At 45.2% G+C, this 27,366-nt stretch overlaps 1 protein-coding gene across 1 annotated transcript in view; it reads left to right on the top strand.

Annotated features, from left to right (window-relative positions):
- The window catches only part of LOC147107357 (pyruvate dehydrogenase E1 component subunit alpha, mitochondrial-like), a 36,675-nt gene that overhangs the window by 6,663 nt on the left and 2,646 nt on the right, over positions 1 to 27,366 (top strand). The window contains exons 2-10 of the mRNA XM_086006305.1: positions 9,299 to 9,367; positions 13,210 to 13,383; positions 15,218 to 15,344; positions 17,042 to 17,133; positions 17,314 to 17,406; positions 19,668 to 19,823; positions 24,200 to 24,271; positions 25,367 to 25,434; positions 27,134 to 27,242. Coding sequence (XP_085862431.1) covers positions 9,299 to 9,367; positions 13,210 to 13,383; positions 15,218 to 15,344; positions 17,042 to 17,133; positions 17,314 to 17,406; positions 19,668 to 19,823; positions 24,200 to 24,271; positions 25,367 to 25,434; positions 27,134 to 27,242 — 960 coding nt within the window. The remainder of the gene's footprint in view (positions 1 to 9,298; positions 9,368 to 13,209; positions 13,384 to 15,217; positions 15,345 to 17,041; positions 17,134 to 17,313; positions 17,407 to 19,667; positions 19,824 to 24,199; positions 24,272 to 25,366; positions 25,435 to 27,133; positions 27,243 to 27,366) is intronic.

Here is a 27,366-nt window from a genome sequence, read left to right as displayed (position 1 = left end):
TCTAGAACAGGGCTCTGCTGGTTAATTCTTAACGTACATGTAAAGGAAATTCAATGCAATGAATTAAAAATTTGCAAATCACAGTAGTACTCCTGCTCATTATTCATCAGAAGGAATTCATTTATTTAAAAAAAAATCAGGGGGGGTTTAATAGTTTTTGTTTCTTTAAATGTAAGGGACAGGATTGTGGAGTGGCCGGACCCCATCACCTTAGTGATGGGGTCAGTTCTAGCTTAGACTGAGGGAGATAAATGTGTTCTGTCTTCTTGCTAACTGTCAGGGTAGAGAGTGATCCATGAATGAAAAATAGCTGTTTTTCTCTGGTTAACAATCTGTTGTTAAAGTCTCATTCTTAAAAATCACGTACATCAAAGTAAAGTGTTCCCACAATTTCATTAGTTCCAGAGGAAAACGGGCATTCTGCCACTTTTTGCTCAGAAGAACTTACCCACTAATTGGCCATCTTTTTTGGGATGCAACAATAGCTCATCAAGAATATGGACGCGTTGCACTGAGCAGTTAGAGGAGGGTGTTCTCACACACACGGGAGCTTTAATCTGCTACTGATGTATGCTGTACCTGAACTTGAAAGGTATGATGCCGACACAGTGCAAAAAGTGGGAAATTGCTAAGATGGTTCCTTCCGCAGCACTGACCTCCTTCACCTTGAGCATGAATATTTAGGAACAAAGTCAATGATGCAACAGGATCCGTTTTTGATAGGCCTGTTTTGTATACAGGACTGAGGCTATGGTAAATTGTACTTGTAGAATGTCAGGCATGCCTTTCATATATAGTACTGTGGTTGAGGGTGACCTTGGATTACCTAAGGCCTGTATGACTTTCAAGGCTGGATCGGTGGTAATAAAGGCCTACAACTATAATTTATTATTATCATAAAAGTTTGATTGTGCCCATTTAAACAACATAAAAACATTATTGGTACAATAATACTTCGACATGGCTCCTTATTAATGCAGTGGATTTGGGATTTGAATCCTTCAAGCCAGCAACCTGTCGTTTTGACTGTGGCCGAGATTTTCCGGGTGGCCAGCTGGCGATATTGGTGGCGGGTCGCGTGGGAAAGTGTTTTTTTTCCTCCAGCGAGTGGGGACCCCGCTGTGAACCCGCTGCCACGCGCCTTTCCCCAATGTCGGGTCTGTGAGCACTGAGCAGACCCGACGTGCAGCGGTGGGGGTGCCAATTTAAATGATTAGTGGCTTGTTTACAGCCACTTAACAATAATTTTAAACTGACATTTTGAATTTGACAGCTCGCCCACGGGTTTCACGCTGTTGCTAGACCACATCTGTGAAGCTGAGGTGGGAGGTCAGTGGCCATTGAATCAGCTGATGAGTTGACAGCTTCAAATGTACAGTAAAGGCTCCCAGCTTAAGAGATATCTTCCCTCAGCCACAAACTCTTCCTCACTGCATTTACACAACAGATTCACCATGCTGCAAGTCTTTACACAAGTCTACATCCGGTCTGACCTCATTACCTCTTTCACCATTGACAGATCGCTTCTGTCATCTCTACTTCACCTGCCATCTATTCCATCAGCATGGGTGCCCTTTATACTCTTTCACCTTGGTCCTCAGAATCCCACCACGATCAGCACCAACCTTCTCCGCAATCACCTGATGCTGCACAGGGCATCAGCACCCGACCACATTGCTGCCCGGGAGGCCAGGGATGGCCTCACCATGGCCATATTTACTTTACTTGACACTGTACACCCTGGCTGCCACATGATTCGCCAGGTTGGCACCACCCCACACCAACAGCATAAAGCATCCCTACAATGCCCAAGCCATTCCTTACACACTCCTCACCATTGCGGGGGATACCATTATGTCTCAACGTTCACTGCAACTCACTAAGCCACTTCCAAAGGTGCACACAAATCTGTTCAAGAATGCAAAGTGTTGAAAATAAAGGTTTCAGTGTTTGACACCACATTAACAGAAACTTTACATGGACATTGCATAAAACACCCAAGTGCCTACCCTTGTGTGTTGTTAGTTGGTATGATTGGACGAGGGTGAGTGTGAGGGGTGGCTAGTGAGATGGGGATGTGATAATGTAGCTAGAGAGAGAGATGGGTGGAGGTTGCAAGGTAAGTTGGTGTGAGTAAGGATGTGCAGGAGTAGGATAGAGAAGGTAGAGTACATAAGAACATAAGAAATAGGAGCAGGAGTAGGCCAATCGGCCCCTCAAGCCTGCTCCACCATTCAATAAGATCATGGCTGATCTGATCCTAACCTCAAATCTTCTATCACTGTGCATCCACCCGAACCCATGTGATCTCCCGGGAGAGGCGAAAAACCAGATAAAGACCCAATGGCCAATTTGGGAGAAAAAAATCTGGGAAATTCCTCTCCGACCCATCTAGGCAATCGAAATTCTTCCAGGAGATCTCTCTGTCCCTATATTTTCTACAGTACTTACCTTCTGTAAAGGCGATCTCCACCCCAGCCAGGAACAGGAATAAAACCATCTCCTGAAATCTAACACAGAATTAGAACACAGTAGGAGCAGAACCAGGCTACACGGCCCCTGGGCCCACTCCACTACCCACAGGGCCATGACCATTCCGAACCTAGACTCGTCCAATTTCCTGCCCGCTCCCCGTAACCCTTAATTCCCTTTACTTCTAGGAAACTATCTATTTCTGTTTTAAATTTATTTAATGATGTAGCTTCCACAGCTTTCTGGGGCAGCAAATTCCACAAACCTACCACCCTCTGAGTGAAGAAGTTTCTCCTCATCTCAGTTTTGAAAGAGCAGCCCCTTATTTTAAGATTATGCCCCCTAGTTCTAGTTTCACCCATCATTGGGAACATCCTCACCGCATCCACCCGATCAAGCCCCTTCACAATTTTATATGTTTCAATAAGATCGCCTCTCATTCTTCTGAACTCCAATGAGTAGAGTCCCAATCTACTCAACCTCTCCTCATATGACCACCCCCTCATCCCCGGGATTAACCGAGTGAACCTTCTTTGTACTGACTCGAGAGCAAGTATGTCTTTTCTTAAGTATGGACACCAAAACTGTATGCAGTATTCCAGGTGCGGTCTCACCAATACCTTGTACAACTGCAGCAATACCTCCCTGTTTTTATATTCCATCCCCCTAGCAATAAAAGCCAACATTCCATTGGCCTTCTTGATCACTTGCTGCACCTGCATACTAACTTTTTGAGTTTCGTGCACCAGGACCCCCAGATCCCTTTGTACTGCAGTACTTTCCAGTTTCTTGCCATTAAGATAATAACTTGCCCTATGATTTTTCCTGCCAAAGTGCATAACCTCACACTTTCCAGTATTGTATTCCATCTGCCAAATCTCTGCCCACTTACTTAGCCTGTCTATGTCCCTTTGCAGGTTTTTTATGTCCTCCTCACTCACTACTTTCCGTCCCATCTTTGTATCATCTGCAAACTTTGATATGTTACACTCGGTCCCCTCCTCCAAATCGTTAATATAGATTGTAAAGAGTTGGGGACCCAGCACTGACCCCTGCGGAACACCACTAGTTACTGGTTGCCAATCTGAGAGCGAACCATTTATCCCAACTCTCTGCTTTCTGTTAGAGAGCCAATCCTCCACCCACGCCAGAATATTACCCCCAATCCTGTGATTTTTTATCTTGAGCAATAATCTTTTGTGTGGCACCTTGTCAAATGCCTTTTGGAAGTCTAAATACACTACGTCCACTGGTTCCCCTTTATCCACCCTGTATGTTACTTCCTCAAAAAACTCCAGCAAATTTGTCAAACATGACTTCCCCTTCATGAAGCCATGCTGAGTTTGTCCTATTAAATTATGTTTATCCAAATGTCCCGTTACTGTCTCCTTAATAATGGACTCCAACATTTTACCAACCACAGATGTTAGGCTAACAGGTCTATAGTTTCCAGCCTTCTGCCTACTACCCTTTTTAAATAAGGGTGTTACATTAGCAGTTTTCCAATCTGCCGGGACCTTTGCTGAGTCCAGTGAGTTTTGGAAAATTATTACCAATGCATCCACAATCCCTACCGCTACTTCCCTCAAGACCCTAGGATGCAAGCCATCAGGTCCAGGGGATTTATCCGCCTTGAGTCCCATTATTTTACCAAGTACCACTTCCTTAGTGATTTTAATCGTATTTAGTTCCTCCCCCCCTAGAGCCCCCTGTTTGTCCCGTGTTGGGATATTCTTAGTGTCCTCTACTGTAAAGACTGATACAAAATAATTGTTCAGTGTTTTTGCCATCTCCATGTTTCCCACCATGATGGGGATGTGATGAGAGGCACAGCAAGATGTGGTTTTGTACTAACGTTTCGTGATCTACTGAGATCATTGAAAGGTTTGCACCACTGCACCCAGGTCCTCCTGACCACAACCCTTCTTGTGCTCTCCTGTGTAATGTGCAACCAGGCTGTGTTGGTCTCTTGGGGAGGTCTCTTCCGCCCATCGGAAGGGAAGAGGACCTCCTTGCGTGCTGTGACTCACTCCATAAGCATATGGAGGGAATCATGGCAGCCATGCCCCTCTGAACAGTGTTTGCAGCACCTCAATGCTGTAGGACACTGGCAACACAAACGTCAATATAAAGTTGGCTGTGGTCCCTTTAAGGAAACCGGCTGACGACGGGTCATCAAATGACGTCACCAGATCCGCTTCCTTTAATTGGCCGGGAAACTCGCTGGGCGGGCTTAACAAGCTCCATCAAGGGAAATTCATTTCAGAGGCCGGGATGGAGCCAGCAGCGGAGTTGAGACCCGCCACCAATATCGCCCGCCCAAGTCAGCAAAATCGCGGCCTGTGCCTCCAGTCAGAGCCAAAGGGAAAGCAAAAGGGACTGTCTACATATATATGTGCATGTATGTGGATTTTGTTTCAAAAATGGTTTGAATCTAAAAAGCTATTACTTTATATTAGCGCAAAATTCTAGTCTATTCGCGTGGCACTCATTCGATACTGTCCCGAATAGTACTCTGTAGATAAAAAGTCAATTGACACAAGAAAGGTAAGTCACACAGAAACATTTCTGAAGATTGTTCCAAAGCAGTATCCCTTCTCCGAGTTGATTAACTACTGGGCGTAAAATCTTCCTTTTTAGCACACACCTGACACTCAATTGTATAAAATCACCACACCAGAATTCAATTGATTTCTGTAGTGTTGTCGCTTATTAAATAAATGTTTGAGATTGTGTCTGGCTGTAACATTCATCTGATTTGATAATGAACCTTAAATATGTTAACAGCAGGTGACGTGATCACTGTTCTTAATGTAACACACCTGCTATTATTCAGTGGATCCTGGGATCTCTTTCAATATATTAAAAGTTGTTACATTGTTGGAAGCTTCATTCGAGTTGTTGAAAGATAGTCAATCTCATTTTGTATCCAATTCCTGATTTGTAGATTCCAGTTTCCAAAACCAATCACGTCAGATGCAGCACCTTATTGATTATATGGAAATCTTGCATGTATACAAGTAAATGGCACATCCCCCCAGTTCCCATCCTTAACTACATGCCTTTTATGCTTCTCCATCCCCTTGGTTGCCTGGCTTGCTACATCATTTGCCAGGATTCCGCACTGCTGCTTGCTTTGCAGTGAGGGGGGAGAATAAAGGAACATGGGAAGTGCAACCATCACCAGTTTGAACCCGAAGGCTCACTACAGCCCCACTGTGTACAGTTAGCAGAGCCTTTCATTCGCACTGCTGAGGCTGTCTCCCCCATTAGTTTTCCCTCCTTTTTCTGTTGGGGGGAATCTGCACTCAACCAGCCCAGGAACTGAGGCAAAGGTGGAGAGTGGGCTGGATGAGCTGAGGGATGATGTGTTGGCGGAGACCGAAGGAGCAGAATACCCTTGTGTTGGTAGGACTTCTGCTTGTGCAGTTTTATCTGTATCCAACATTGTGTGTGGAAAATTGAACTGGCATAGAAGGGGGTTTGACTGTAAATTCTCCCCATTCTCGTTGAAACCCAAATAAGATCGGGCTTTGTTGATATTTTGTCGTCTTTTTACCCCACAAGTACCATAGTTCTATGTATAGGGTCCTTGAGAGGCTGGAATTGCAGGCAGAGTTTGCAAACTTGACTATGGTGCACATTGATGAGTACCTGTCATGTGTTCTGTACCCCTAAAGTGATCAATATTTTTAAAGATGTTCTTTTAGTTAAACAAAAAAATCAGAACGGTTAATACTGAGTGACCAGGTCCCCCTTACATTTAAAAAGTAGTGCATAATACTGTGTTAGTGCAATGTGATTCGAGTTGCGATCAGTTGTGGTGCATTCACCCTACAAATTTAGTGTCTTTGTGGAGCACTTTCAGTTTTTCCACAGATGCTAAACCTGTATCAAGACCCAAAGTGACCTGGACACTTTGACTACCTCCTGAACTAAATAGTGAAAGGTGGCCAACAGCAGTACACGTGGAACCTCCTTTTTTCAGTGTCTCTGGGGAATGGACCTTCTCTTCCCCTTGCTTCTCCGCGGCCTCTCCATGGCCTCGTTGAGTTTGAAAGCTCGCCATTTTGGAGAATCAGCCTACATGCCACGGAGAACTGTTAGATTTTCATAAAGGAGTGTTTCAGTCTGCACAAAAATGTTATATCCTGGAAAAGAATGTATTCAGATGAATAAATTGGAATTTACAGAGGGTTCCTGCTAAGACACTTGGTTTAAAGTAAATCATTGGCCTGGGCTAGTTGCATGACTTGTGAGCACTGCAGGCACTGGTGGGTTTTAGTTACTACAGAAAACTAAATGTAACTTCTCAAAAAGGATCAATGTGTTGTACATTAAAGTTGATCACGCCTCAGTCACGTGGTTTATGAAAAAATGAGATGATATATCGGTACAGTCAATTTCTTTTGTGTTTGAAGCCTTGTGTGAACTTTCTGATTGGTTCAGTCTAGATTCTTTTTCCAGTTCTCTGATTAGCTGAACCAATGAAATAGAAAATAAAATTTCCCTTCCCCATTCTGATTGATTCTGGTCAGGTCACTGTTTCGAATGAACCAATCAGAAAGGTTGGGAAAAGAAAATCCAGCTCCCTGTCCGTCGCCGTCGCTGCTCTCCAGTTGCAGTCCGGCAAACTTAGAAAACAAAATCAGTAAGTTATAATTTACCTCTTTGGACATGTCAGCAAGTTCCCAACCAGCAGTGCCTTGGACCGAGCCTCCTCCTGTTCACTCTCTGTGCCTCCCACTCTGTCATATGCCCTTTCGGGCCTCTTCTTCAGCCTGCAAGCAACTTAATGGGGGGTATGATTTGTCCATTGGTGAATATTCTAAACTTAAACCAGATTTTGAAGTTTAAAAAAAAAATCATTGTACGGCCTTAATTTTAAGGGAAGTCCGTTAGTAATTGTTCACTGTTTCCCGCCATTGACAGCCCTTCATTAAGTACTGGCTGTGCGAGCAGCACCAAGTGGTCTGGCACCATGATGTCCTGCGCCATTGATAAAAGTGTGAGCTGCCTATAATAACCAACCATGCCCACCGGAGTGGAACTCTCAATTCCACTTCAAAACAGATCGAGGCAAAATGTCTGGTCCTGCGCTACCTCGTTAAAAAATAAAATAAATAAATAAATATTTGGTGTGGTAACAGCATCATCGCATATTGGGTTCTGTGACCATTTGGTAGAACATGCTTCCACTTTAGGTTCCATCATAACAAGACACGGATGTTTTATGCATATACTGTACTATATTGTACAATATTGTGATGATTAAAGAATTAAGTATATATGTATTGTGGCCTCTTGGTGTTGGGTCATATATAGTCATTGCCAGTAATAAGTGCTGTAGTCTCGGTCTCTCACACAGGATTATACTGCTGCAATTCATCTGACTTTTGTTCCAGTTGTAATTTGCAAGTTTTATGATAGACCATCCAGATTCTCTTCCTGTAATTTTGAGTACCTGATGTTAATTTGTTCTACTATTATCCGTGACCTCGTATGTATAACCAGCCTCCCTAGATTTAAAAACCCAGAAGCAGGAATAGGAGCTTCAGTGTAGTCAGCCGTGGCTCAGTGGCAGCACTCTGGCCTCGGAGTCAGGAGGTTGTGGGTTCAAGCCCCACTCCAGAGACTTGAGCACAAAATCTCGGCTGATCACTCCAGTGCGGTACCGAGGGAGTGCTGCACTGTCAGAGGTGCTGTCTTTCAGATGAGGGCCCCGTCTGCCCCCTCAGGTTGGCATTGATAGAGACTTGGGAGCAGATCGCTGACCTCTCTTTTGTCTACAGTGGGTGGGGGAGTGTTGTGTCCGAACACACAATTAAAGACTGCAGTGTCCTATTATAAAAGTTTCTTTTTTACTTTCTCTTCCTGCCCCTTTCTCCCCCCCCCCCCCCACCCCCAGCTGTGCTACACCCCATCTCTAACCCTATTGTTGACTGCACTCAGCTCCTCACCAGCTCCCACTGGAAATCTGTTCACTGGTGCAAAGTCAAAGTCCCTTCCGAAGCAGAGATGACATTTCTAGATTTGAGGACTGCAGTTTAAGGGTTTGTTCGGACTAAACATCGTTTTTTAAAAAATTTTGGAACGTTCATGAAAATGTAATTGTGGGCCCTAATCTCACTCCAGGGACTTGAGCAAATAATCTGGGCTGACACTTGAGTGCAGTACAGAGGAACTGCTGCACTCTCACATTAAAACCAAGGTTCATCTATTTATTCTGATAGGTCAGATGGTACTTTTTGAAGCAGAGCAGTGAATTCTTCTATATAATATGAAAACAGAAAATGCTGGAAATACTCAGCAGGGCAGGCAGCATCTGTGGAGAGAGAAACAGAGTTGACGTTTCAGATCGATGACCTTTCATCAGGGAATTCTCCTGATGTCCTGGCCAACATTCTTCCTTCATTCAACACCACAGAAGCAGGTTAACTGATCATTCATCTCATTGCTATTTTTAGGCCCTTCCTGTGTACAAGACGTGTGTCCTGTTCACCCACCTAATAACAGTGACTGCACTTCAAAGTAATTCATCGTATATGTAGCACTTTGGGATGATTCTGATAAAGCACTTTTGGGTAAATTCAGTGATCCAAAGCTCCCAACGGGAATGAGAGTCCAAGATAATGCTATAACACTCTAATCTGCAATTCCATTCACCAGTGTTCCTGCTGGGAGTGCAACATTGCTGAAGTTACCCTTCGATAGATGCTTGTTCATTCTTTCTAACAAACACTAGCCTGTGCTCGCCAATATGGATTTGATTTCTTTCTGTTATCTATTGCTGGGCATTTAGAATTCTGAATTTCATTTCTTTCAGCCTGCCAAAGTTGTAGTGGGATCTCGCAATTATGCAGACTTTGCATCTGAAGCATCGTTTGATATTAAGGTAATAAGCATTTATGTATTTCCTCCCCTAAGCCATCATGATTAATTTATAAAATATTAATTCTGCGTTAAGTAAAGCCTTGAGCTTCCTTATATTTGAATAGATGGAAAAATTAGAAAAAAGAAACCTGAATGAATTTAAAAGCCAGGCATACGCTATGTAATGTAAAATGAACGTGTAATAGCATGCCAGTGACTCCGAGGTAGAACTATTGGGAGTAAATTGCTACCTTGTTTGAACCCCCCCCCCCCCCGGTGATTTTTAAATGGAGTATTCTATATATACTCATGGATTTTAAGAAACGTCTTCAGTATTTTTCTGTAAAGTAAATATTATTCCCTACAAAACGTCTGCTATATGCACTTAAAAAAAAAATTCATTCCTGGGATGTGGGCGTCGCTGGCAAGGCCTGCATTTATTGCCCATCCCTAATTGCCCTTTAGAAGGTGGTGGTGAGCCGCCGCCTTGAACTGCTGCAGTCAGCGTGGTGAAGGTACTCCCACAGTGCTGTTAGGGAGGGAGTTCCAGGATTTTGACCCAGTGACTATGAAGGAATGGCGATATATTTCCAAGTCAGGATGGTGTGTGACTTGGAGGGGAACTCCGAGGTGATGGTGTTCCCATGTGCCTGCTGCCCATGTCCTAGGTGGTAGAGGTCACGGGTTTGGGAGGTGCTGTCGAAGAAGCCTTGGTGAGTTGCTGCAGTGCATCTTGTAGATGGTACACACTGCAGCCATGGTGTGCCAGTGTTGGAGGGAGTGAATGTTTAAGGTGGTGGATGTGGTGCCAATCAAGCAGGCTGCTTTGTCCTGGATGGGGTCGAGCTTCTTGAGTGTTGTTGAAGCTGCACTCATCCAGGCAAGTGGAGAGTATTCCATCACACTCCTGACTTGTGCCTTGTAGATGGTGGAAAGGCTTTGGGGAGTCAGGAGGTGAGACACTTGCTGCAGAATACCCAGCCTCTGACCTGTTCTTGTTGCCACTGTATTTGTGGCTGGTCCAGTTAGGTTTCTGGTCAATGGTGACCCCCAGGATGTTGTTGATGATGGGGGGATTCAGTGATGATAATGCTGTTGAATGTCATGTGGCAATAGTTAAACTCTCTTGTTGGAGATGGTCATTGCCTGGCACTTGTGTGGCGCGAATGTTACTTGCCACTTATCAGCCCAAGCCTGAACGTCGTTCAGGGCAAAGCGGGCATGGACTGCTTCATTATCTGAGGAGTTGCGAATGGAACTGAACACTGTGCAATCATCAGTGAACATCCCCATTTCTGACCTTATGGTGGAGGGAAGGTCATTGATGTAGCAGCTAAGACACTGCCCTGAGGAACTCCTGCAGCGATGTCCTGGGGCTGAGATAATTGGCCTCCAACAGCCATCTTCCTTTGTGCTAGGTATGACTCCAGCAGTGGAGAGTCTTTCCCCTGATTCCCATTGACTTCAATTTTACTAGGGCTCCTTGATGCTGCACTCTGTCAAATGCTGCCTTGATGTCAAGGGCAGTCACTCTCGCCTCACCTCTGGAATTCAGCTCTTTTGTCCATGTCTGGACCAAGGCTGTAATGAGGTGTTCCTAGCGGAACCCAAACTGAGCATCGGTGAGCAGGTTATTGGTGAGTAAGTGCAACTTGATAGCACTGTCGACAACACCTTCCATCACTTTGCTGATGATTGAGAGTAATTGGCCGGATTGGATTTGTCCTGTGTTTTTTGTGGACAGGACATTCCTGGGCAGTTTTCCACATTGTCGGGTAGATGCCAGTGTTGAAGCTGTACTGGAACAGCTTGGCTAGAGGGGCGGCTAGTTCTGGAGCACAAGTCTTCAGCACGACAGTCGGAATATTGTTGGGGCCCATAGTCTTTGCTTTATCCAGTGTGCTCAGCCGTTTCTTGATATCACGTGGAGTGAATTGAATTAGCTGAAGACTGGCTTCTGTGATGGTGGGGACCTCAGGAGGAGGCCAATATGGATCATTCACTCTGCCTGAAGATGGTTGCAAATGCTTCAGCCTTGTCTTTTGTACTCACATGCTGAGTTTTAGATACGCCTATTGCTGCTCCTGGCATGCTCTTCTACACTCCTTATTGAACCTGCTAAATGGGATAGATTCAGAACAGACCTAGCAGCTCAACACTGGGCATCCATGAGGCGCTGTGGGCCATCAGCAGCAGCAGAATTGTATTCCACCACAATCTGTAACCTCATGGCCTGGCATATCCCTCATCCTACCATTAACATCAAGCCAGGCAACCAACCCTGGCTCAATGAGGAGTGTAGAAGAACATACCAGGAGCAGCACAAAGCGTACCTAAAATTGAGGTGCCAATCTGGGGAAGCGACAACACACGAAGTCTCATGGGCAAGGAAACTTGCTGATTACCACCTACCGCCCTCCCTCAGCTGACGAATCCGTACTCCTCCATGTTGAACATCAGTTGGAAGAAGGGTAGCAAGGACACAGAATGTACTCTGAGTGGTGGACTTCAATGTCCATCACCAAGGGTGTCTTGGTAGCACCACTACTGACTGAGCTGGCCGAGTCCTGAAGGACATAGCTGCCAGTCTGGACCTGCGACAGGTGGTGAGAGTACAGTACCAACATGAGTGGAAAAACCTACTTGACCTCGTCCTCCCCAATCTACCTGTCGCAGATGCATCTGTCCATGACTGAATTTAAATCCCGGATTATTATTCCAGGCCTCTGGATTACCAATCCAGTAAGATAACCACTATGCTACTGTTCCCTCTGGTGTTTGTTCAGTTTAACCTTGTAACATATTCATTTCTCTGCTCTTACTACAGCTGTCACTTCCCTCAACCAGCACCACCTCAACACATTTTGTTTGAGCATTACCTCATCGGGGGCTGTGCCCCAGAAAGAACTTGCAGGAAGTATTCATTAACTGGAGCTCAAATTGGCCATTTTGTGCTGTAGTTTTTCAATTTTGTGGAGATGATGTTATTAAGAACAGACAGCACTGTTTTTATTTTAAAAAAAATGCTCACAGTGACATCTCATTCGATAGGATTTTATTTAAAGTTAGTATTTGCAACTGATTCAAATTGTGTTATTTGCCTAATGTGTGGTATGAATGTTGATTTAGAATAGAATTGGTTAAGCCCAGACTGAAGACTATTTCGCAGGACGTGATTTTTACTGTGCCCGAGCCTCCATGTCGGAATAGTCTGCTGACTTACTCCGTCCAGGCTCATATGTGGAGAATGGGTGAAGTACAAGGGGACCCCAATAATTGCGGGACTTTACCACACCTTGAGACACTACCTTGGGGAGAGCAGGAATAAGGCAGCAAATTGGAAAAGGGAAAACAAAATCCATCTAGGGAGCTGGAAGCGGTTTGCTGCCATCCTTGATCATTTTGGCATATTCCCAAAAAAAATCACATCCGGCATCCACATACCTCCACTCCACTCCATGTGTTTCATGAAGAAAAAACAGGTGAAAAGATACATCAATATAAATAAAATTGTTCTAATTTTTTTAATAAATCCAACAATTATTGGGTCACTAAGTAAACAAGCCCTCACCAATAATTCTGCAAAGCTTTGGTCGGTGACAAACCTTTATTTATCTAAACTCCAGTGACTGTCAGCATTGAAATGACTGATTCCATCCAGTACAGAATTCACATTAGTCCGATCTCCGTGTGCTCTGATACTCTTAATCCACACTCTCCAGAATGATTTAGTGCAACCTCAGTATAGAACATTTATTAGTTATGCACTCATAATTAGCATTTTTAAGGAAAGTCTTTAAAATTTTCTGCTGTAATCATTGCTGTTTTAGGACATTTGTCGTAAAGAATTGTTTTTAAATATAGAAATGTGACTTGCATCGTCTTGAAGAAGGTCCTTCAACCACGACCGTCCTGACCAGAGAGGATGGCCTTAAATACTACCGGACAATGCAATTGATTCGCCGTATGGAGCTCAAGGCAGATCAGCTGTACAAACAGAAGATCATCCGTGGGTTCTGCCACTTGTATGATGGTCAAGTATGTATAAGAAAATGGATGGGAATGGCTCCTTCAGATGAAACGCTTCTATTAACCAATCTATAAAACAAGGTGTTTAGTCATAAGAACATAAGAACATAAGAAATAGGAGCAGGAGTAGGCCAATCGGCCCCTCGAGCCTGCTCCGCCATTCAATAAGATCATGGCTGATCTGATCCTAACCGCCAATCTACTATCACAGAACCATCTCCTGAATCTAACAGAATTAGACACACGAAATAGGAGCAGGATCAGGCTACACGGCCCCATGGCCCGCTCCGCTACCCACAGGGCCATGACCGATCCGAACCTAGACTCATGTCGAAATTCCTGCCCGCTCCCCGTAACCCTTAATTCCCTTTACTTCTAGGAAACTGTCTATTTCTGTTTTAAATTTATGTAATGATGTAGCTTCTACAGCTTTTTGGGGCAGCATATTCCATGGACCTACCACCCTCTGAGTGAAGTAGTTCCTCCTCATCTCAGTTTTGAAAGAGCAGCCCCTTATTCTAAGACTATGCCCCCTAGTTCTAGTTTCACCCATCATCGGGAACATCCTCCCCGCATCCACCCGATCCAAACCCTTCACAATCAACCAACCAAATGGAACCAACGAAGGGGTTCAGAGGTCGAACGCGTGCGCAGGAGAGACTGCGCGTGCGCTTTGAACTTAGTTTTTTTTTTACAGGTTTTCCCTGGATCGTAAGCCTGCAGTATTTAGAAATGTAAAACTGCTTTTTACAAGGTAAGTGGTCAATTAATTAAAATTAAAACATTTTTTCCACAAGTTTATTATTTTTAAATACTTTAAAGCAAGGTAAGTTTATTTTTAGCCCTGTTAGAATATAAAATTATTTTTTTCAAAAATTTAAATTATTGTTTAAAATAGTTATTTAATGTAATTTATAGTTTATTTAAAAAGTGTGATTTTAAAAAAAAAAGAAAAAAAAAATTATTTGAAGGTTTACTGCTATTTTGGGGTCCGTAGTATTTATAAGTTTTGACAGCACTTCCTGTCAATCTTATGAATGGGCTTTTCCCTCCTCCGATTGGCTGCCCATGGCTCACGTGATCCCAGGGGACGCATCGCACTAACTGCGCCCCTGGGACACGCAAGCACAGCGCGCCGGCAGCTGGGCCAGGCCCCGGAGCGGAATTCCACGGGGCCCTACAGCTCAACTGCCGGCGCGCAAGGTAAGTGCAGGTCGGGAGCTTACACCCGCGGGAAGTCCCCGACCCGAATTTCTGGGCCAATGTAAGATGATCAGGTTGATAGTTGTATTCTGGATATCCTTATTATTCATTTGCTATGTTCTCCTTGATGTTTGTACTTTTTTTCCTTCTATTTTATGTATTTTCTGACTCTGTTTTATTTGTTTCCATGTTACTTTTTGCTCTTGCTTACATTTTCTTTTATTCTATCTATGTAGCTTTTTGAATGGTGCCTTTTAGTTCTGCTTAAACCAGTAGTTTTTGTTGTATCTGTATTGGTACTGTTGGTCTGGACTTGTTTGCTTTGAGAACACTGTACTGTAAAGGTAACAGTTGAAGTTGGTCACAGTTAACCGTAATGTTAAATTATGCTGGGCCAGATGTGATGTCTGTGCTGCTATGGCTGTTCCATTGTGCTCTGTACTTTCTCAGTAACGCTTTGCAGAATTGCTGTTCGGCCTACTTGCAGCAGTACTCGAGTGTTCGCAGTTGAGAGCCAGTCTGGGTGGCCTGCAGGAGCACGGGCAGAAGTTCTCGTGATCTATTGTGAAAGTGCTATGATGGATTACGACCCATTTTAAATGAACTCCTAACTGTAAGGCTATTGCATTTCTTACTACAGGAAGCTTGTTGTGTTGGAATTGAAGTTTCAATCAAACCATCAGACCACCTTATAACAGCTTATCGATCTCATGGCTACACCCACACACGTGGGGTCTCTGTCAAAGAAATCCTGGCTGAGCTCACTGGTAAGCAAAGTTGTGTTTAGCCAAAAAAAAAAGCATTATAAAGAAAAGCGCCAGTGTTTTAAATTTGTCTACTTCTACATCATATTGAAACAGCAAGTAGAATTCACATTGATTCTTTGATAAATTCAGGTTTATTAAATTCAAATTAATTTTAGTTCTGCCGCACCTTGTTTGCCTACACAACCGCCCCTGAGCTTCAGAAAAGTAATTAATTGTGTAAAGTGCTTTGAACTGCGAAAAGTGTGCTATAAAGCAAGTGTTACTATATTACTGTCTAATGAGGTGGTACGGTGAGGAAACAAAGGCCAGAATCATCCACATGTCAGTAAGTTGTCAGACTAATTTCTGGTCAGGTGGAAACGTGGTTTAGGTTGAAGTTGCACCAGTTAGTATCGGCTAGCCCATGTGAAACTGGTAGTAGGAATTTTCCTGCAGAAAGTACTTTTTTTCTCTCAAATATAAAGTACCATTGAGAATAAAGTATATAATACAACAGTTCTTCTTCACAATCTTCTAGTATGCATTACTGGGTAAATTTAGTCTGTCTCTCCTCGTCTGTTTATGCCCCTTTGTAACTTTCTCCTCCCATCCACACAACTTGCTGTGCCTCCTAACTTAGTATCATCTGCGAACTTGGATATACAACTCTCTTCCTTCCTCCAAGTCATTGGAAAAGCTGAGACCCAGTACAAATTCCTGGCGAACACCACTTGTCACATCCTGGGGTCTAATGGAGGTGTACAGGGTCTGAGCTTAGACAACAGAGCCTGACATTGCATGTTGATTATGGATTGTATGAATATTGTCACATATTACAAATGTCAAATAGTATCTTCATGTTATTGTGTGTTTACATTGGCCCATATTTTCCGATGCTTACGGGTGGGTACACGCTGTGTACACACCCATAGGGACATCGGAAATGCCGGATTCAGGCATGCGAGGCGAGGCGCGTGTGCTGAAAGCCGGCATTTGCAATCTGTCAAGTCATCGGACACCTGCCCTGGAGAAGGGCCTCTGCAGGTGGAGAGTTCCACTTTCTGCAGAACCTCCGCCCGCTGAAAACCCTTAGAAGTCTTGCGCCTGGTACCAGCATAAGAGTTGAAAAAAGTTTTTAAAATTTTTTTTCACTCATTTATAATTTTAAAATACTTTTTTTTTTAAAAGTAAGTTTACTTTTAGCCCTGTTAAAAAAAAACTTTAATTTTTTTCAAAAAATTAACTTTTTGTTTAAAATATTAAATTTAATGTAATTTTAACTCATTTTAAAAGCGTGATGGTTTTTTAAAAATGTATTTAATGTTTTAGTGTGTTTTTGCGGTGATCCCCCAGGTCTATCTGTCAAAAGTATGAAGGGAGATCCCCTTCTCCTATTGGCTGGCCTGGCCCACGTGATCCCAGGGACGCTTGCGAACTGCCTGTGCCCCTGGGGTACCTGGGCCCTGCGCATTTCGACTGTGGAGAGGCCCAGGAACGGAAGTGTCCAGACCTCGGGTAAGTGCGTAGATTATTTTCCGACAGGAGGCTTCCTGCGTGCGGATGCCTCCCATCGGAAATTATGGGCCATTATATAAATGATATTATTCCCCACTCCCTCGACTCTTGCTGCAGATTTTCTTTAAGGAAAAGAATATCATGAATATAATATCACTCCTGGTTGCCACTGTTACTCATGAAAGTGTGTTTGCTCTCAACAGGTAGACGTAGTGGTTGTGCTAAAGGCAGAGGTGGTTCTATGCACATGTATGCTAACAACTTCTATGGTGGCAATGGCATTGTTGGTGCACAGGTAAGGATGGGCTTCTAGGACCACACTGGCTCGGAGAATGATTTTGATATAAAATACTGTGCAGATTAATGAGTGACTATGGAGTAAAGCTAAGACATGGCATCTAATAGGTAATATAATTATGCTAGATGGAAATGCTTTTGCAATTACACCTGAATTATAGTTGTTCCTCTAAATTAGGTTCCTCTTGGAGCAGGGATCGCACTGGCTTGCAAATACTTTGAGAAGAACGAGATATGCGTGAGTTTGTATGGTGATGGTGCAGCTAATCAGGTAAAGCATGCTTTCCGTTCAGTCATATAATTGTGTAAAATGACAGAGCTAGGTAATCCTGCAGTACAACAGCACCACAAAGAGTAATGTGCCAATACTTTGAGGTAAGACATTGGGCCGTATATTGCGAACCCTACGGGTGCATACGAGGTGTGTATGCGCCCGTAGGGACTGCGCAAGTTCCGGGTGTAGGCGTGCGAAGTGCATGCGCTAAAACCCGGAACTTGCGATCTGTCAAGAATTCTCTTGACAGATCCTCCACAGCCCCGGGGGAAGGGCCTCTACGGGTGGAGAGTTGTGCTATTTGCCCAACTTCTGCCCGCTGAATGCCCGTGAAACTCTTATGCCTGGTAAAAGCAGGCGTAAGGCCTGCTTTTACCAGCATAAGAGTTTTAAAGAATAGAAAAGTAAAATGTTATCACTCATTTATACATTAAAAACCCTGTCCAATAAAGTAAGTTTATTTTTAGCCCCGTTAAAACATATTTTAAAAAATTTCAAAAAATTTAATTTTTGTTTAAAATATTTAATTAAATGGCATTTTAAATATATAATTTTTAAAAATTTATTTCATGTGTTTGTGTATTTTTTAAGTGATTCCCATTCATACTTATGGGAGTTCCGTACGTACGGATCTCCCGTAAGCATGAATGGGGATTCCCTTTTATTGGGTGCGCTGACCCTCGTGATCCCAGGGGTGCTTGCGAACCGCCTGCGCCCCTGGGATGCGTGGGCCTCTGCCCGCACGTACCCGGAGAGGCCCAAGATCGCAAACCTCCGTACCTCCCAGACCACCAGGTAAATTCGTAGATTTTTTTACAGTTTGGAGGCATCCGCCCGCGGGAAGCCTCCGATCGCAAATTTTGGGTCAATGTTGTCTGGATATGAGAGTGTGGAGATTTTGCTGGGATTGGCAGTCAAACCAAAAGTGTCTGAATTCAGCTTTGACTGTGTAATATGCAAGGAGATCTAACGCCAGCAAACTGTTATGCTGCAGCTACTTCCACTAATTCTGTTGATCTGGTACAAGCTGCTTTCAGCCATTTTAGAATGCCCACCTGGGGCAAGAGAGCCCCAGGTGGACAGAGGAAACGTTTCAAGGACACCCTCAAAGCCTTCTTGAAAAAGTGTAACATCCCCATCGACACCTGGGAATCCCTGGCCCAAGACCGCACAAAGTGGAGGAGAAGCATCCGGGAAGGCGCCGAACACCTCGAGTCTCTTCGCCGGGAGCAAGCGGAAGCCAAGCGCAGGCAGCGCAAGGAGTGCACGTCAACCCAAGCACCCCACCCACCCCTTCAACCACCGTCTGCCCCACCTGTGACAGAGACTGTAGGTCCCACATTGGACTCATCAGTCACCTGAGAACTCATTTTTAATGTGGAAGCAAGTCATCCTCGGTTCCGAGGGACTGCCTAAGAAGAAGAGGATGCTGCAGCTACTTTCACTTATTCTGTTGATCTGGTACAGGCTGCTTTGAGCCATTTTAGAATGCATCAGATGGATTTATACTGTCAATTGTAAACCAGAATGTTCATAAAATATAAACATCTCCAGTTTCCAAATGACTGTATAAGCAGAGTGGAAGGCAGGAGTGTCCAATCTCTGGGCCCAAGCCTGATGTACAGTCCGTGCAGCCCAAGCAACTCGGTGCTAATTTTTCTTGATTTGCCGTGTAAATTTTGTGAACCTGGAGGTTTGGAAAGGCTGTTTTTAGTGCTGTTGCCTCGGTAGTTGACGAATCTTAAATCAGAAAACAAGATGTGCTCGTGTCAGTAACTTGAGGTATATGCAAATTATTGGAATCCTTAAACACGGTTGTGTGGCTATGAGGTTCTATAAGTACACATCTATACAGCCAGGAACATGGAAACCTGGACACATCGGGTGTAAGAGAGCCGTTGGTGCTTGACTTGCACCACAGCATTGTTTTGGGACAATGACCAGTGAGGCTGGGTTGTAGAGATGCACTGGCTCATAGAATCATTTTGTTAAATGTGAAATACTGTGTATATTGATCTATGCTTTTTAGCCAAGTTTTGAAAGAATGAGCTTGATGGGCTAATAGGTTATGGGCTAATAGGTTACATCCTAAATTTCCGAGGCTTCCCATTGGGTAGGATTTTCTGAGGTGTTACACGGTTTGAGGGGCAGTGGAAGTGAAGGGAAAATGGCACTGAAAGATTTATTCAAACACTTATTTTGTAATGTAATCTTTTCTACTGCATTATTTATTATTTATATTAATCTTCACCTTTTAGGGTCAGATCTTTGAAACCTACAATATGGCCATGCTGTGGAAGCTGCCCTGCATATTTATCTGCGAGAACAACAGGTATGGCATGGGTACCTCTGTGGAGAGAGCAGCAGCCAGCACAGACTACTACAAGAGAGGTGACTACATCCCTGGTCTGAGGGTAAGATGCTGACCCATTCAAGAATACTGCGCAAAAATTATAAATAAGGAACAATTCAATCTGCTTTGCAGTGTACATGTCATTTCTTTCATAAATAGACTGGAGATGTCACCAGTTATTCCATTTGTAGCTAGTATTTTTGATACACAATATCTGTTTACACTTAAAATTACAGAATGGCACTAATAATATTAGTGATTATCTGCACGAACATTTTGCACGGCCTTCTGCGAATGCACACAATATCCCGGGGCTGCACATGCGCACCCGAGCCCCTTCCTGAATGCGCGCTGTTACTGCGGCCGCGCATGCGCAGTACCCCACAGTTGTGGCCTGCAGTAGGCCATGCTTTTTTATTTGTTCATGGGATGTGGGCATCGTTGGCAAGGCCAGCATTTATTGCTCATCCCTAGTTGCCCTTGAGAAGATGGTGGTGAGCCGCCCTCTTGAATCGCTGCAGTCCGTGTGGTGAAGGTACTCCTACAGTGCTGTTAGGGAGTTCCAGGATTTTAACCCAGCGACTATGAACGAGCGGCGATATACTTCCATGTCAGGATGGTGGGGAACTTGGAGGTGGTGGTGTTCCCATGCGCCTACTGCCCTTGTCCTTCTAGGTGGAAGAGGTCACGGGTTTGTGAGGTGCTGCCGAAGAAGCCTTGGCGAGTTGCCGCAGTGCATCTTGTAGATGGTTCTGCGGGAGAAGGCATGTCATTGGATCCGTGCTGGCTTAGGGGGGAAGAGAGAGGGGGAATCAGGGAGGTGGGGGGTGGAGAGGGAATCGGAGGGTGGGGGAGAGTGAGGCAGATGAGATCGGAGTGGTGGGGAGAGAGAGTAGATCGGAGTGGGGGGGGTGGAGAGAGAGTAGATCGGAAGGAGGGGAGAGAGATGAGATCGGAAGGAGGGGAGAGATGAGATCGGAAGGAGGGGAGAGATGAGATCGGAAGGAGGGGAGAGAGGAGATCGGAAGGAGGGGGGAGAGAGGAGATCGGAAGGAGGGGAGAGAGGAGATCGGAAGGAGGGGAGAGAGAGGAGATCGGAAGGAGGGGAGAGAGAGGAGATCGGAAGGAGGGGAGAGAGAGGAGATCGGAAGGAGGGGAGAGAGAGGAGATCGGAAGGAGGGGAGAGAGAGGAGATCGGAAGGAGGGGAGAGAGAGGAGATCGGAAGGAGGGGAGAGAGAGGAGATCGGAAGGAGGGGAGAGAGAGGAGATCGGAAGGAGGGGAGAGAGAGGAGATCGGAAGGAGGGGAGAGAGGAGATCGGAAGGAGGGGAGAGAGAGGAGATCGGAAGGAGGGGAGAGAGAGGAGATCGGAAGGAGGGGAGAGAGAGGGAGGAGATCGGAAAGGAGGCGAGCGAGAGGGAGGTAATGGGAGTGGGGGGGAGCGAGAGGGAGGGGATGGGAGTGGGGGGGAGCGAGAGAGGGAGGGGTGCGGGAGCGGGGGGGGGAGCGGGGGGGGAGGGGGGCGGGAGCGGGGGGGAGCGAGAGAGGGAGGGGAGCGGGGAGGGGGGGGAGCGAGAGGGAGGGGAGCGGGGGGGGAGGGGAGCGGGGGGGGAGGGGAGCGGGGGGGGAGGGGGGCGGGAGCGGGGGGGGAGCGAGAGGGGGGGGAGCGAGAGGGGGGGAACGAGAGAGGGAGGGGAGAGGGAGGGGGCGGGAGCGAGAGAGGGAGGGGGGCGGGGGGGAGCGAGAGAGGGAGGGGGGCGGGGGGGAGCGAGAGAGGGGCGGGAGCGGGGGGGAGGGGAGGGGATCGCAGTGGGGGGGAGGGGAGGGGATTTGAGGGAGGGGAGTTGAGGGAGGGGAGGGGTGGAGGGGAGGGGATCGCAGTGGGGGGAGGGGAGGGGATTTGAGGGAGTGGATTTGAGGGAGGGGAGGGGATCGGAGTGGAGGGGAGGGGATCGCAGTGGGGGGAGTGGAGGGGATTTGAGGGAGGGGAGGGGATCGGAGTGGGGGGAGGGGAGGGGATCGCAGTGGGGGGGGGAGGGGAGGGGATCGCAGTGGGGGGGAGGGGAGGGGATCGGAGTGGGGGGGAGGGGAGGGGATCGGAGTGGCGTGGAGGGGATCGGAGTGAGGGGGAGGGGATCGGAGTTGGTGGGGAAGGGCGGGGATCGGAGAGGGGGCGGGGCGGGGATCGGAGTGGGGGGGAGGGGATCGGGGGGAGGGGATCGGAGTGGGGAGGGGTGGGGGGGAGGGGAGGGGATCGGAGTGGGGGGAGGGGAGGGGATCGGAGTGGGGGGGAGGAGATCGGAGTGGCAGGGAGAGGAGCGAATGGGAAGGAGAGGGCGAATCGGGTCGGAAGAGAGAATCAGAGAGGAGAGGAGGTCAGGGATTTTGGGTGGGGGGGCAGGTTATAAAGAGCACAGAGAGCACAGTGGGGATGGGGGAAGAACATGATTCAGGTCTTGTGGGGGGGTGATGAGAGCGAGAACGTGATCCAGATGGTAATGATCATGTTCTTCTAACCCCGCCCCCTTTACACCTGCACCACGTTCTTTCTCTCCTCCCCCTAGTCCTGGTTGATTTCTCGCAAAGCTCGGTGCCTGTGGCAAGTGACATCATTGGACGGAATGAAATCCGGAAGTCATGACACTGTCACTATTCACTTCATACCCAATAAACCTGTTAACAATCCGTGACCCACACACAATGCCCCATCTATGGAGGGGTTGGGGGAGGATGGGGGATGGTCAGGAACTTTGGGGGGGGGGGGGGGGCCATGAACCCGGGGTGGGTGCGGGAAGGAACTTGGGCCGAGGGAGAAGGTCAGGACCCTGGGGGGTGGGGAGGAGCTTGGGTAGGGGGAGGTCAGGAACCGGAGGTGGGGGCGAGCGGGGGGAGAGAGGAACTTGGGGGAAGAAGGTGAAGAACGGGGTTGGGGGGTCGGGGAGGTCAGGAACTCTGGCAGGGGGAGTAGGTCAGGAACCTGGGGTGGGGCGGCAGGGGGAGGTCAGGAATCTCTGGGTGTGGAGGAACTTAGACGGGGAGGAGGTCAGGAACCTGGTGAGGGCGGTCGAACTTGGGCAGGGGGAGATGGCCAGGAATCTGGGGGCTGGGGAATAGGATCTTGGGCAGGGGGAGAAGGTCAGGAATCTGCGGGAGTGGGGGTGGAAGGGGAAGGGAAGAAGGTCAGGAACTTGGGCAAGGGGGAGAAGGTCAGGAACTTGATTGGGGGGGTGGGGCGGTCAGGAACCTGTTGGGGAGGGAAAAGGTCAGAAACACTGGGGTGTGAGGAAGGTTAGGAACTTGTTTCAAGATGACCAATCAGAGATCTGGTGCTGGAAATAAACGCCCTAATAATATCCTAAGCAAAGAATGTCTTATTTTTAAAAAAAGGGATAAATTAGCATGTTTGTGACATGTAAAATATTATCTGCTCTTTTTAAAAGGTACAAACAATTGTATAAATTTATAATCCCATCTTTTTGCTTTTCGTTCATTTAAGCTCACTGCCTCGCCAGATGTGGGAAATTCCTTTGAGTCATTGACTCTGTGACAAAAGACTTTTTTATCTGAACAGTTAAATTACCTGACCGCATTTTATATTTTTCAATAAGATGATCATTGTTGAGCTATGACGCTTATTAAAATATTATAGAACTCGCAGAGTGTGCTTGTGACATCTCTTCCCTTGGTACCGTCAAACTGTATCAAGTACTTTTAGTGATGGGTCTAGTCATATTTTCAGCCACAATGAAGATGTACACAAATAAGGCCTGTATCCTAAATAATGCAGTTTTGTTGGATTGAAACATGTCAACAACTTGCAAGCAAATAATGAGGTAAACTTACACTTTTGATTGTCCCATAAATACTTTGTTTAGAGATGAGAGAATTGAAGTACAGACCTGGGAGTGAATGCTGACTGATGCCATTTAGTATTATTTGCAGAGATCCTAGTTACCACTACGTTCAGTCGTGACTTGGGTAACGATGGTGCAAAGTAAATGTGTTGTGCATGTTTTTATATCTTTTATACAATTTTTGACTGCTGCTTGTTACTGGACAGAAGTGAGTTGGTTTATTTAAGCCGTGTTTATTTTTTAATTGCAAGGGGCAGTGTGGCACTGCAGATACTTGGTGCTGCAGCACACTGCCACAAAGCAGCAGGGCGCCATCTCATGCCTGCTGTTCTTCATCTAGCGTGTGCCGTTCCTAGAAGTGCTGGCCATATCGCGCAGATTACTGGTAGATAGAAGCAGCACTGCCGCTGACCTGGGAACAGGCTGCTGCTGTCTCCTGGCAAAGGTACAATGAGAGAACAAAGAATATAGGAGAAAAATAGAACAAAAAGAATATGTATTTATTGTTTGATGACTCTTCAGGGTATCTTTGCAGTTGCACCTGTGTCGTACATGAATCCATCTTACACAAATCTGTTTACAGATCGATGGCATGGATGTGCTGTGTGTCAGAGAAGCAACAAAATTTGCAGCAGATCACTGCAGGTCTGGAAAGGTAATGCTTTAAAAAAAAAAGTCATTACTGGAATGCGTGAGTTTTGCTTTATATTTTAGTCAGAAATGGTTCAATTGTTAGAGCAGTGAAGAACACTTTAGTTTTCCACAAATGTGCTTAGTTCAGAGAATGCTATTTATGCGAGTAAAGTCTATTAAAGTGGATATGTGATACAGCAATAAATAATAGAAGTGTGAGCGTTCAGGAGTGTGTAATGAAGATGGGAATTGCTCCAGAGGTTTGGACATAAATCTTGAGTGATTTATAAATGTTGAGATTAACTTAGTCTTGTACCATGCCCACTGTCATCTGTAACTAGTGATTTATAAATGTTGAGATTAACTTAGTCTTGTACCATGCCCACTGTCATCTGTAACTAGTGATTTATAAATGTTGAGATTAACTTAGTCTTATACCGTGCCCACTGTCATCTGTAACTTTTTATAACTTGCTGTAGTCGAGATAAAACAAATACACTCCTAATAAATGACAAAGAAGGAAGTCTGCAATACATTAGAGATTATGAGAGCCTATTATGCCCTATGGAATAATGTCATAGGAAGATATAGAGCATAATGGGTATCTGGGATAGGTACAAGGCATTCATCTCATTGAAGGATTCAAGCAGCACCATGGACCATAGGAATGCCACCTGACCAGTTTATTGCTGTCATCACTTGAAATACAATAACTGCCTTGAATTCTCTCTCCATGCATCTGTGTCTTTTCAAATGGTACTAGAGATTTTCTAGAGGTGGTTTTATTCTTGCATTTTTGCTACTGGTTGGTTTTAATGATGAATGCCAGTAACCAGTGCACTTTGTAGTTGGCGACATTCACTCACTACAGGTTTACCTTGTGATAATTCGCAGTTGGCCCTAGGGGAATAAGTCAGGCTGTTCTATAAGGGAATTATTTTACATTCTTAGAATTCTGAGGAAATTAAGAGCGGTGTATATATTTAATGGGAATTGCAAAGGGAAAAAAAACAATAATAGAGGGGGGTGATGTATTGGAATGATCATATTATGAATAGCTTGTAATTCAGCCTGTTGCTATGTTCATTGAATTCTAACACCTTTTGTTCAACTCCAGGGCCCTATCTTGATGGAACTGCAAACTTATCGTTATCACGGACACAGTATGAGCGATCCTGGTATCAGGTAATGATGTGTTGGACCTGAACGCGATATAGTTGGGTATTGGCCCAGGATATATCCTTATACAAAAATGGATGCTCAGTGAATCATAGATATACACATTGAGTTACTTGTTCAAGGCCAGAACCATCAAGGGATTCCATACATGTCATTGGTTCTTCCTTTGCTGATTTGTATGCGGAGACTTTCTCTCCCATGCCTCTGTTTGTTTGGGGGAGGAAATGGCTGATGGGAAGTTAGAATGAACAACAATCGTGTCCAGTGTCGGAAGCAAGATGCAATGGCTGTTTCATGCCAGAAGTGCAGAATTACAGACATGAAAGCATGCTGTTTATAGATTTTGGGAAATGTAGAGGACTGAGGCTTATAAGCAGTAAGGTTTTTGAAATGCAGCTGAATGACAGAAGTTGACATTTTTTGGCCGTTAAGTCAGCTTCCAGATGGTAGCGCTTTAAATTGCACCGGAAGCTTCACAATGAAGGAGATATGTAATCACACGGTAATTTTGTAGCAGAATGTACTGTTTTGTTTATGATAACTGGTTGATCCCACACATTTTGTGTCAAGAACGAGTGTACTCGACATCAAGTTCAGTGATGCTGCTGTTTGTACTTGGTGCTTTTATAGTTGTTTTCTTAAAGGAGAAGTGTATTCTGCTGAATCAACACAGCCGATCAAGTCGTGCCGGTTTTTTCGAAGAGCAATCCAGTTAATCCCACTCTCCCGTCCTTTCCCCATATCCCTGCAATTTGTTTCCCTTTCAAATATTTATCCAATACCCTTTTGAAAGCTACTATTGCATCTTTTTCCACCACCCCATCAGGCAGTGCATTCCAAATCCTAACCATTCCAAGTCTTACCATTTATTGGTGTCTTTTTGTCACACTTTATTACTATATTGAATTTCTACTTGGAGGCAGTAAGCCTGTAAGCAGACATTTTGTACAGTAGTCCTTAATATGACATCTAAAAGTTGTACTTCAAGCCCACTGTTCTTGTTCATAATGGAATGAAATATATCACAGGAAGGGAAGTTCAGTACAAGACAGCTACTACCCCCAGGCTCGCTCTAACCAGTAATTCTAAAGTATAAAAATAATCAAGGACAACTGAAAGGCACCCATACAAATAACTCCTTTAATATCATGGGACATCTCATTAGAACATACTTCCCCTTTACTTTAGCGAAAGATCTCTCTCACTGCTGCAGTAAATTTGTTTTAATGTTAGGGTGCCATGCTTATCCCAGGCAGGGCTGGAATATTCTAATTCCAGGTGGAAAATGAAGCAATTCGACAAGCTCACAAATAATGTCCGCATGATTATCTTTCCATCTCCACTCAGTTATTTCTTCTGCTTTGTTGCTGCATTGTACCATTTTTAATCTGCTGTACTTCCCCCCCCCCCCCCCCCCTCTCTGCTGACGAGCTCCACTTCCCCAACAGTCTACCTTATTCCTCCACTGGTATTCATTTCCTCAGGTTAATGTTCACAAAATAACTTGATGAGTGAAAGGTTAACTTAACCAAGTTCAAAGACATTCATAATTATTAAGAATTGAGCAACTTTTTTTTAAAAAGTCCTCCAAATTATTCCTCTCTTCAATGTGATCTGATGTTGTTCCAGATATCAGAGAAAAGAAAGTTGGTGTTCTGCAGCATGTTGTAAAGAAATGTTTCTGATTGTACTTTGATACATGCAGTTACCGTACTCGAGAAGAAATCCAGGAAGTAAGAAGTAAAAGTGACCCCATTACCATGTTAAAGGAGAGGATGCTGAACAATAACCTGTCCAACATTGAAGAGCTGAAAGTATGTGTCTGTCCATTGGCTTTGCTGGTGGTTTGAATGTGACAAATGATCATGAGCGTTAAGACTTTGGTTTTAAAATAACGCATATTGACTGTTCGTTCAGCTCATGGCTGTTTGTGGGACA

Source organism: Somniosus microcephalus, chromosome 14 (genome assembly GCF_052327205.1).
Source record: "Somniosus microcephalus isolate GS21.2 chromosome 14, FLI_Smic_1.0, whole genome shotgun sequence".
Taxonomy (NCBI): Eukaryota; Metazoa; Chordata; class Chondrichthyes; order Squaliformes; family Somniosidae; genus Somniosus; species Somniosus microcephalus.
Note: the sequence above shows the minus strand (reverse complement) of the source record. Positions and strands in the feature narration are given on the sequence as shown.